The 12,130-nt window shown below is 35.9% G+C and overlaps 1 protein-coding gene across 12 annotated transcripts in view; it reads right to left on the bottom strand.

Moving 5' to 3' along the window:
- The window catches only part of LOC111875648 (oxidation resistance protein 1), a 394,105-nt gene that overhangs the window by 81,225 nt on the left and 300,750 nt on the right, over positions 1 to 12,130 (bottom strand). For all 12 annotated transcript variants that reach the window (XM_023872059.2, XM_023872061.2, XM_033750161.1 and 9 more), the window contains 3 exons: positions 11,515 to 11,663; positions 3,356 to 3,518; positions 1,910 to 2,123 (listed from right to left, as the gene is read on the bottom strand). In XM_023872059.2, the coding sequence (XP_023727827.1) occupies positions 1,910 to 2,123; positions 3,356 to 3,518; positions 11,515 to 11,663 (526 nt within the window). The remainder of the gene's footprint in view (positions 1 to 1,909; positions 2,124 to 3,355; positions 3,519 to 11,514; positions 11,664 to 12,130) is intronic.

Genomic DNA, 12,130 nt, shown 5'->3' with positions numbered 1-12,130 from the left:
AAACCAGCTGAAGTGACAATGATGGTAACATTAACAAAATGACAAAATTCTTACCATCATCATAATTGTTACATCAGTTATATTGTTATAATCACAGTCACTGTATTATGGTTATCCAAAAATTATCATCAAAATCAGATGCAATATTAATGATCATGTGAAACACCTTATATGATGAAAACAAATCCATTACTTTTCAGAGGTCTTTATCCTTTACACTGTAATCAATTTACAGAAGTAAAACTTCTGGAGCAGAACTAAGATGCAGCCAAAGTAACTACATACAGCTATTAACATTACAATGTTCTATGGCAACAACACTAATCTAAGAAGAGTCACGCCTGTTATCAGCAACTGTGCTCTGTAACAGTGAACCCTGAACGTGTCACATAATACTGCCACTGCAGCTTGTGATGACACGATACGAAAGAGAACAAGTTCGTATGGAACATTATAGTCTATCAAACATATCAACTGCAACAATAGGGGTATTTTTATTCTTTACTTTCTTGTGAATAAAGATATACACCTGAATTTCTGACTTAGTATTATTATGACAATGCTTCAATTCATATGATAAGACTGAAATTAAATTTCACCAGAAACTTTCAGAGCAGATCCCACAAAATCAAGTTCAATTGAAATCCACTGAGTTATTTCAGAAATGAAACATGCAGATGTACAAAACCTTCTCATTATGCAGTCATTTCATGCATTTATGCAAAAAATAAACAAACAGGAACTAAAGAAAAAAATTATGTAGCCTGAACCAAGTCTTGAAAACTATGCCTAAATTCTATGTTTCCAGCTTATTTTGTATAGCTTCTTGTACTTAACATTAAGTAGAAAGTAACTAGTATACACGTAATCCTTTCGCAGAAGAGTACAGTGTGAACAAAATATCTAGTGTTGCCTGTTATGATGACACGTCCAGGCCCTTACTCTGTTAAAAGGTACCCTTCCTTTGTCATCAAATTTATATAAAGGCATACCTCCGTGACTGTGAAGGACATGTTCCTGAGATGATTATGAATAGTGAAATTCATGAATAAACTCATGAACTCTGATAAATATATGGATGTACCTTTATAGTGAATTATGTATTATTCTTTTCTCAATTCCTTGCCGTTACACTTCCACTTATATGGTCAACATCACTTATCTGTCTTTTGAGAGGCACAGGTGTACCAAGAAGAAAGACAGTGAACTTTGTAAGATGTTGCTGGTACCTCAGCAAAGTGCAAGCCAAGTTGGACTGTGACACAGCAGATGTCGGTTAGATAGTATGAAAGTTGTGAAAAAGCACCATGCCAATATTGTCCAAAAAATTTCATGATTATTGTTTGGAGGTGAATTACAAATAAAAAAGATTGTGAATGACAAAGGTGCAGAGTTTTCAGATACGCAATTTCAATAAATTTCCGTAAGTTTTAAATTAAATATGATTAACAATGTGTGTAATTGCATGAAATCATAAAAGCTACATGAATTTAATGCAGAATTAATGGGAAAAATTATTATCAAAGTCAGATCACAAATATACCATTAGTTTTTCAACTGCAGTACATCACCCTTCTTAGCATATAGCTGCAAAAGTTCAAAATATGCTTCGTTTAAATCAGAGCAGTAATATGTGATTAGTAAAAACAACAGTCCATAATAATAATATGCAAAAACAAAAATATGAGATTTCAAAAACAGTTCATCATGAAACAAGCAACATTCCCCCTGTATCAAACAAGAATTCTGTGCAGAGACATATGAATTGTCATAAATAATTTTCAAATGAAAGTTAAAAAACAATGGCCTTCCTTTTGAAACCAAATGGCAGACAAAATAAACATACCAACAAGCACAGAGCTCTGGAATATTCTAATAAATATGAAATAACTATAGTGACATTACTTACCTCCCAAGATTCACGTGTCAGTTCTGTCAGTTCTCCTTCATCAGATGCCCTACGTTCATCCTTCCCAGCTGGACCAGACTCGCCTGCTTCATCCTCCCAGAGTTCTGTGTCTGATTCTACAAGTTCATAACCTCGGGACTTAGGGTCCATTTCTTCCAGTTCACCATACAGATGTGGAACCCAGAGAAGAAGGAAGTTATACAAGTCGTCCACCCTGCAAGTGACATTGTTAATGCTCTAAATTTGTAACTGAGTAAAAGAATGTACATTATATAAAGGTAAGGACATGGCTTTGCTAATTTACCTTTCCATACACTAGCCATACCTTTGGCATACAGCAGGCTAAAATCCTTTTGTTTCTTAGATAAATGTCTGTTATCTCTGAGAATTAAATGCTTTATTAAATTTTCTGTACAGCATACCACTCTGTCAGTCTTGTTAATGTTCAGCATACCTGAAGTGTGAGCATGTGCTTTATGTAAGCACTGAGTTCTAACATGAAAGTCAGCTCTACTTTCTGTAATTTACCACATCATCAAAATGGGAACCACTTGAAACAACCCAATTTAGTTTTCTTGTAGACAGCAGAGGAGGAGAAAGGAACATGTGAAGGCAGACAGAAAATAGGAATGAAAAGTCAGAGAGGAGGGGACGGGGGAGAACATTACTACATGCTCAAGTAGTTAACCAAAATAATTACGTAGTTTAAATTAGATGTAGTACACTATTTTGCTGAAAACAGTAACATATTGTGACATTACAGACAGAAGAGACAGCCATTGCTAGGCAACGGCAACCTCAACAAATTTCTGCGTCAATGAATAAATACACAATAGAGGAACCACTGGAGAATCAGCACACAACAGAGACACTTTGGAAATGATATTTTCTATGTCATCTGTGCCAAGGCTATATAACTAGGAGCCTGCCAGGAAGGCTCCCAGAGCTGTCAGTCAGTAAAATACGGTCATGAGTCCCATGGGACTCACAACCAAGAATCGCTGTGCTGGCAAAGGCCAGCAAAAATTCTGTAGCCAGTCATTAGTCAGTGGGGAGAGTATCTCTCAGATCCTGGAGCCATCAGAAAGCAAAATTCAGTCCCTTGCCCCTTGGGACTCAGAACCAAGAATCACTCTGTGGGCAAGTTGGTCGGTCAGTCAATCAGTTTGTCACGAGTTTCAGCTGAATCAGGAGTTGTCAGCTCATAAGGACATGAGCAGGGAAGCAGAGGAATATCCACTGTTGGGAACCGCTACCTAGCAACAACCAGTGAAGACTGTAATAGACTAAGATTTAAGAGTGTGCTGTAGTGATTTGTAAAGTGCATAGACTGGTGAGGGTATTATAATGATCTGTAGTTACAAGTTGTAAGTGTTCAACAAATCCAATTATCAGTCCAAACCCCATGTCTAGTCACTGACACATGATAATAAGATTACACCTCACCTGTTACGTGGGACACTGAACCAATATTCTGGCCTCATCTTCTTTTTTCCATATGACATAATGGGTGTTGACTTTGGAATCTTCTTGTTGATTGGCCTCCCCATACGAAGTCTTAAGTACAGAGGAGGGTCTTCACATGACCTAGCTGGTCTTGGGATCAATTCTGTTAACAAAATGAGGGAGCACAGCTTCACTACCTGTGTTGGAAAATCAGCACTGAAATACAAATATAGTGATTTTAAAACCATAATTATACTTGGTTATAACTGATAGGAGGATCTAACTGTAGTAAGGAAATCTGAGTTCGTAAGTACAGCATAAAAAATGTCTATATTCTAATGTGTAACTGGACAAACCATCAGAATGTGTTAAAATGTTAATTATTCTCTCTACAAAGATTCAGAACGTCATTCAAATCGATTTAAATTAAGAAAATAAGCAATATAAACACCTGAATTCTGAACATTTGAGGACAGAATTATCTTTCGTTGTTCAATATGACCCTGCATTTTAGGTACATAAAGTCTGTCAGCAGTTAGCTTTGTAACAAATGCAAAGGAGATGAAGAGCTTCTTGATCACATGTGTTATGCACTAAAATGAACTATGTTCCAATCTAACAGTGCTGCAAGAAAACACATTGTATATTATAATGGTCATTCCATAACCATAAGGGACTTGCGAGAGACTAATAATATCAAATTCCCTCTTTAAAGAAAGTTCCCCACATAGCTTCATCAGTAACAGTTGTTGCTTACTGAATACCTTAAAAGAATCAGGGAAAAAAGTACTGCACTAGATTCAGAGAATTCTGTGGAACATAAGTCATCATCAGGGCCCAGATTTTGATGACCTGAAAATATTTAAAAAATGACCTATAAAATGACCGAAAAATCCAGAAAAATGACCTAAAGGAGAAAGAGAAAGAACACTTCGCTTCCATATTATTCACATTTCAAAAAACATATGAAGAAAATTCCCTAAATTGGCCAAAAATGACAAGAAATACCCTTAAAAGCCCAAAAATTTACCAAATATTTATCCCAAAAATGAAAAAAAATTACCTTAAACCTAAAAATGTCAAAAAATGACAAAAAATTACCTAATAAATTTACATTTCTGTAACCAGCAGCTCATATCCGAGATTTATATATTTAAGAACATCACATAGGATACAAGGAAAGAAAGATGATATATCATCAAAATCTGGGCCCTGGTCATCATCTAACCGACGCACTCAATAAACCATGTAGAATCCTAATGCCTTTAAGATTATATGAAGTTAATTTTTGGACTGAAATTTTACTTGTATGCTCATACATTTTGAGGGTGAGAGAGACTAGAGGGTCAAAGATGTTTAAAACTTCTCAGGTCCTCTTCATCATCAAAAATTTTTAAACAAGGTTTTAGTATCATTCACAGTATGTGTGGCGAGGTATCTAAAGATGTTTAAACTTCCCAGGTCCTCATCATCATCAAAAATTTTTAAACAAGGTTTTAGTATTATTCACAGTATGTGTGGCGAGGTACCTAAAGCTCACTGCTGCAGTTCTCATTGATTTCAATGTGAATGAGATGTGATGATATTAGGGAGAGATCTATTTTCCTACAGTACCTGCATGGTGCGATAATTTATACTGTAATATGATCTGTATGAATGATTATGCAAATATTAATCAAATTAATGTGTTATATGAATAAAAATCATGCAATGCTATTTGAATGGAAACTGATACCAAGGGGTAGAACATTGCAACTCACTCATACTTCACATGCTCAATACTGGCATCAGGGGAAGTCACACACACAGGCCTGGAGGGAAGATGCAATTCATTATTGGTACAGTTGCCGATTTCTGGTAGTTTGTTAACTTTACATGCTGAATTTCAGTTTATCAGCATGACAACAGCATGGAATACATCTGTAACTCCTATACTGATCAAGTTCTGAACTATGACTTTCAGAAATACACATTACTATGCCAATAAATGTATTTTATGAATAACACTGAAGGCTCTTGATTGTGCCACTACAGTTCAGAGGTAAATGTCTCCTGAAATAATTTTCTTCATAGATTCAGCATAAGAATCATCAGATTATCACAAACAATAATCAGTAATACAGAAAACACATTACTAAACAATTTCATATTCAGTAACACTTAAGAACAAAATTTAGAAAGTAAAGCTTTATTTTACATAATTTTTGCCAGTTAACAAGTTTAACATTAAACTTTACTACCTTTCTGATTAACGATTTAAATTTCTCTTTTTCAGAATTTAATATCATGAGTTATATCCTTGAATAATCTTCATTCCAGCTATACTCAGTCAACAATCTTCATCAAAACAATGACCAAACCAACAAAACTGTAAGGTGAAATGAAAGATCTGATTAGAAAAGGACACTAAAAGAGTATGCTGGCAGAATCATTATATATATATTCATTGCTATAGCCTCCAACTGAAACTCTATATTGTGACATAGTGAGTATTCCAGCTAAAAATTTTCTATTTCATAATCCTAAAATATTTTTGTTTTGCCCATAAAGTCACACTTCTGTCCACAGAAAGGCTTGATCTGTATCCTGCAAAATGTGTGGAATTTAATATATGCTACTGTATGTTCCTTATATGGTCCATGTTGGAGGATGACACCAAAGACAATTTGCAAAAACTTTCAATAGTGAAAATTCTTTCAGGTGTCTATAAGCCTTGTATACAGGTTTAATTGGATTTACCTTATTTTATAAACAGTAACCTTTAGAAAGCATCTTCACACCAAAACTCTGTTTATTGAACAAAATAAAAACAATACTTATTTCTGTGCCAGACCATTCACCATCAACATACCACTGCAATGTGTTATGGAATATCAAGAAAAACAAACAGTTTAACACATGAAGCAAAAAAGCAAATAATGTAACCTCACAGGTAACAGTCAGTTACATAATCTGCAGACAGACATAATAAAGAATATACTTCCTTAAAAGGTATATGACAGACAATTAAAATTATCAACAAGAGAATATATTGCAGGAACTACAAGCAATGAGGATTGAACACAACTTCAAATTTATTTTTGTGCCAAATAGATCATATATGTGTAACTCTACCCCAGAAATAGGCATACCACAAATTCATGATCACTTCCTGCTACAACGGTATCAGAAAACAAATATGGTAACATTTAGGGCAAAAAGAAATTCTATTTGAAAAAAGTAAGACACATATAATTAACTGTTATACTTTGCATNTTATGTCTTGGTCTTCCTTGTTGGATTTGAAGTTCCCACAGCACTGAATATGAAGAGCGCTGTGTTCTGTGGAGTAATGCTATGTAGTCAGAAGGAGCCATCAGCGTTTTAGAGGAATATACGCTTCCATCTTCAGGGTTTGAAGAGTAAGACAAGCAGATTGATTGAAAGTTTTGATGGAAGCGTATATTCCTCTAAAACGCTGATGGCTCCTTCTGACTACATAGCATTACTCCACAGAACACAGCGCTCTTCATATTCAGTGCTGTGAGAACTTCAAATCCAACAAGGAAGACCAAGACATAATGGATAGTAGTACACACAGGAGATTAGAAGTGAATACAGAATTTTGGTTGGGAAACTTAAAGAGAAGAGGCCAGCTGGAAGACATAAGAATAGATGGGCGATTCTACTGAAATGGATCATGAAGAAATAAAGTGTCATGATGTGTGTTGGATTCATGTGGCTCAGGATGAGTCTATTGGTTGACTTGTGTGAGTCTGGTAAAGACCATTCAGATTTAATAAAAGGTGGGTAATTAATTTCTTGACAAGCTGAGTGACTTCCTTCCCAAAGGTCAGTCAGAAATTGCTTCAGTTAAGTAGACAATATGACATTCAGTTCTATACCACGGGACTGTACTGCCAGCCTCCCAAATGATTTCAACTTGACTCTTTGTAGGCCACCTATAGGACATTTTAATTAGGAAATTAAAGATAATCCCTTAGGAAAATGCATATGTTCAGGTCTTAGAATATATCTGTATATAACAACACTTCAAAACAGTTTTATACATCTTGAAGAACTGACCACATAATGTTAAATAATTTCAACTTTGTAAGCTACAGATGATGTATTTAAAAGTTCTAAATAGAAATATTAGCACCCTTCAACATTATTAAAGATGAAACTACATGTGCAGTGAATCTGTATGTCATCAGGTTATAACAATGCAGTTACAAGTGTCACTTCAGTCATTCCTCATAACAGAAGTACATATACAAGAAGGAATCATGGAACTTGTGGTATACATACAATCAACCAAACACACAGCACAATCACAATGACAAACAAATAACAGTAAGGTGTGAACACCTACCCAAACCTTCAAGTAGAGGAAAACTGGGTGCATGGACTACATTGAAAACAAAGAAAAATGAATAAAAAAAGAAAGAAAGAGAAAGAAATATCAAACAATTAGTTTCGTTTAAAAATTTTAACATTAATTAAATAATAACCAAATTAACTACGTTAGTTCCCTGTGAGAATGTGTTTGAATGAACGAGATGATTGATGTGTCAGTCTTCTTACAAGGGCTATTCAGAAAGTAACCTCCATGTATTTTAGGCAACTAATATAAGAGGGGGGAGAGCTCCTGCATGCAAGGTAGTGTCACATGACCCACTGAATTGTAAATCATCATAAAAATGGTCACATAGTGTTTGTTCTTGTCTCTACAGGGTGAGTTATGATGTGTCCTAAGTAAAAAGTAAAGCTATCCCTGTAACAGGCCATGAAGGCCCATAGGGTTGTGAGACATTGAGGGTCCCACATTATCTAGATAATTGGCTCAAAGATGGCGGTAAGGTTGTCAGCCTTACACGCCGGCCGCACTTTACTCCCCAGGAAAATTATTTAATTCCTGGTACTCATTTCTGTTAGAGGCTGAGTGAACACCAGGGCCATAGTGCGGCCGGAAGGATCAGGTCAACTGAAAAAATCCAATGACCTCCTCAGTATTTGAGCCCACGACCTTCCGACTTGTAGCATAGTGCCTTGCAATTCATAAATTTCTCCACTCTTCTCTACGAGATTATCACAGTTAGGCTAGGCTATTATAAGTTCTGAGCAAGATGGGTTCAGAAAATGTTCACATGTGCAGCACATAAAATGCAGAGAACGGCTTCGGCTTTGACTTTTTTTGAGCAATACCACAAAGATGGCGATGAATTTCTCAATCATATCAAATGAGCAACAGGTGATGAAACCTGGGTTTCATTCCTGAATTTTGAAAGCCAAGAGCAGTCAAAACAGTGAATGCACATATATTCACCAAATGGGCCAAAAAAGTTTAAACAAATGCTGTCTGCCAGAAAGCTGACTGCAACTGTTTTCTTGGACTGGACAGGAGTGCTGATGGTGGAATTAACACAAGGGACCACAATAATGTCAGAAGTGCATTGTGAAACACTAAAAAATTGTGTAGGGCTATTCAAAACAAAAGGGGTAGAATGCTGACATACAGTGTACTCCCAGTACTCCCCTGACAATGCGCGTAAGCAGTTCACACTTGAGCACTGCTGAAGCATTTCAACTGGGAGCTGTTTGACCACCCGCCTTACAGCCCTGATCTCACTCTGACTACCACCTGTTTACCCACCTGAAGAACTGGTTTGGATCACAGCGCTTCAACAATAATGAGTTGATGGAAGGTGTCAAAACATGGCTGAGCTCACAGACAGCAGATTTCTTTGACAGCGGCATACAAAAACTTAATCCCCCACATGGCAGTGCCTATGTTGAGAAGTAGCTTATGTATGTATTTTTTGTACATAATAAATTTCGTTTCCTTTTTGCTTGTTTTGTTAATAGCTCACCGGAGGTTACTTTCCAAATAGCCCACATTATCAACTGTCACTTACTAGTTATTGTACAATCCTGTATATGTTTGCTACACCCTGTCCAGTGCAATACATTTATCTGCTGTCAGGCAGGCCTAATAGAACTCCACTTCAGGTCTTAAAATTCTCAGATTTATTAGGACATTACTGAAGTTACAATGTTTCCACTTGATCAGTGATATGAGAGAATATTTAAGATGGGAGAGTGCCCATACAAAGGCAATGTTATCACACTGCACTATTAATGTATGCGTATATATATGTACATTCTTGTGAACTGTGAACTGAACAAAAAAATAGGCACAATCATATATGTTAAAGATGTGGATATTAACGTGATCAATAAATATTAATATATATTAATTAATTAATTAATTTTCATCATTTGATAAAGTCCAGTGAATGGATTTTTTTTACTGTACAGTGAAATTTTGCAAAAATATTCTTCACCTAAAAATATTTCTTTTAAAGCACTCGTTAAGCCATGTCAGACCTGTTATATGTATATAATGGAATGTCTCTTCTTTGTATCTTTATGGGTTAGGCACCTTAGCATCTGTATTGACTTCAAAATTAATTTTCCTGCAGGCCAAAAAACTTGCTGGGAGAAAAGTCTACTCAGGTTGTGTAATTTTCAATCATGGATTTAGAGAGAAATGTGGGTGGATACACTGGCTGCAATTCAAAACTATTCTTTTACAGTTTCTCATAAAAAGATCACCACTAAGATATCCACCTGAGATTCTACTAGCTACTGGGACAAGGGTTGCATATTTTCTCACAAGATGCTTTCCTGTGAAACATAATTCAACTTCTGACTCAAGTAGCATTTCAGAATATTAAACTAGACCTCTGGACTTCAGGAAAGCACACACAACTGACAATATTACATCTTGAAGAGTATCATTTGTCGACAATACAATGGTTGGCCTGAACATGTAGACAGATTTCGATGACAACACAATTTCCTTGTTACCATGAGTACTACGGGCCCTTTCTCAAGGGATAAAGTGACAAGTACATTAGGCTGACTCCTCTCCTGCATCTAGGGTAAGGTTAAGAATGGAACTACGCATCCAACCTCCCAATTTCATCATGGCAAGATGCTTAAGTTATGCACAGGAACAACTTCACCTTCCTATCTTACTTCAGCAAGCACTAACTACATTTAAATTTCAATAGTTTACTTGGAAACATGTATTTATAGGGTCAAAGAGGCAAATATACATATGAGCACCCAACATGTATTTTAAGCCCTATAAAACTAAATCAGTTAGTTGTATGTAAACCAACTTTATGTGTTATTACATTCAACCCTGCAGATGGAAGGGAGATGATCCTTTGACACATCAGTTGACTTGATGGCATTATGTTATTATTATACTGTTTGCTTATCGCTTACAGAATGAATTTTACATTTTCTTTCATATCAGAAGGTCTAATTATCACAACATTCCACTTTGATATAGATAATTCAATGCATCACTTTATTCTCTTCATAAAGGTGGGATATAATGTGGGCAAATAAGAACACATGAAAACACATAGCGACGACACCCAATAGGTGTATTCAAAGTGTGAATTCCCAAGTGTCCAGGCTGAAGATTGTAAAATCCCTGACTCCAGTCAAAAAACTTACACATCGTTCATAACTTCTACTACCTGCTCAGAAATTCAAAGGAGCAACTTAATCTACAAACGATTAACAGAAATCATATACATAATTCATTAAAAGTTAATGAAAAATACCTTCCCATATTTCCTGAATTATACTACAAAGTAACCCTACAGTCTTCTGTGACAGGTGTTATCAAGAGAACAGCAGCATGAAAATCTTGAAAACTGCTGTTTCATATTTTAATTTTCATGATGATAACATGTGGTGAAATTTTAAGATCATACGCAAGACTACGCCTTTTGAATAATAAAAAGTGCTGACATGAAAATGGCAAAAATCCTCAGGGATTATGTCTGTGACAAAAATCAGAAGCCAACCATTTTCAGACTTGGGCTCACTTCAAGAAAAACCTTACTTCTTTAGTCATAATACCACAGATCAGTGGACTTCTTGAAATATGTCATTTTTAGACTTCATAACAACTAATCTCAAATGTAAAATTGTAAAATGGTATTTCAAGCCGTCTTGTTTTCTTCACATACGCACACATAATCATATTTTAAATGTAATGGAGAATTATGTTATTTGTCGCAGACCAGGGTGAGAGAAGATGTTTGGGATCTGTATAATGGGCAGCCAACATAACTCTGCTTGTATGTACTTACTGTCAAAAGAGACAAACAGCTCTGGCATATCATCAACTGACACCATACTTCGGTAGTCCAGTTTTGGTGCAGCTGACTGATGAGGGCGGGTGTCAGAAAATGTTGATGAGGAAGAATGTGGTCTGATGAACGTACCTACTGAAGAACGTCTGCAAAAAATAAAAACCAGTGTATTACAAAATGTCAAGTATGTTATTCAGACTGCCAATCAATACAACTGATAATTCAGAAACATTCTAATTATAACCATATGCTTACTGATCTATGAAGGTAAAATATTTCTCATCCATATTACTGAAGCTATAAGAACATTCCATACACAAAATATTTAATGTCATAAATCAGTAGAGATCATATTCACTCAAATCATAGCTTGAAACAAGTGCATCCCACATTTGATGAAGTACCAATATACCATTACACAGGGGACATAGGAACATGGATGGGCAAGAAAAAATATTTCATCCAGAAAACTAAACACATTACCAAATAGAGTAAACATAGTGTGACATGTTGACCCCTACCTCCCCAGCGGTAACGTAACGCTCGCGTAATAGGCGAGTTCCCGCCCCGCCACTCCCCTCCGCGATGACGTAACGCGCAACGCTACGTACCC

The sequence above is a fragment of the Cryptotermes secundus genome, unplaced genomic scaffold, assembly GCF_002891405.2.
Source record: "Cryptotermes secundus unplaced genomic scaffold, Csec_1.0 scaffold297, whole genome shotgun sequence".
NCBI lineage: Eukaryota > Metazoa > Arthropoda > Insecta > Blattodea > Kalotermitidae > Cryptotermes > Cryptotermes secundus.
This window is presented reverse-complemented; position numbering and strand designations above follow the sequence as displayed.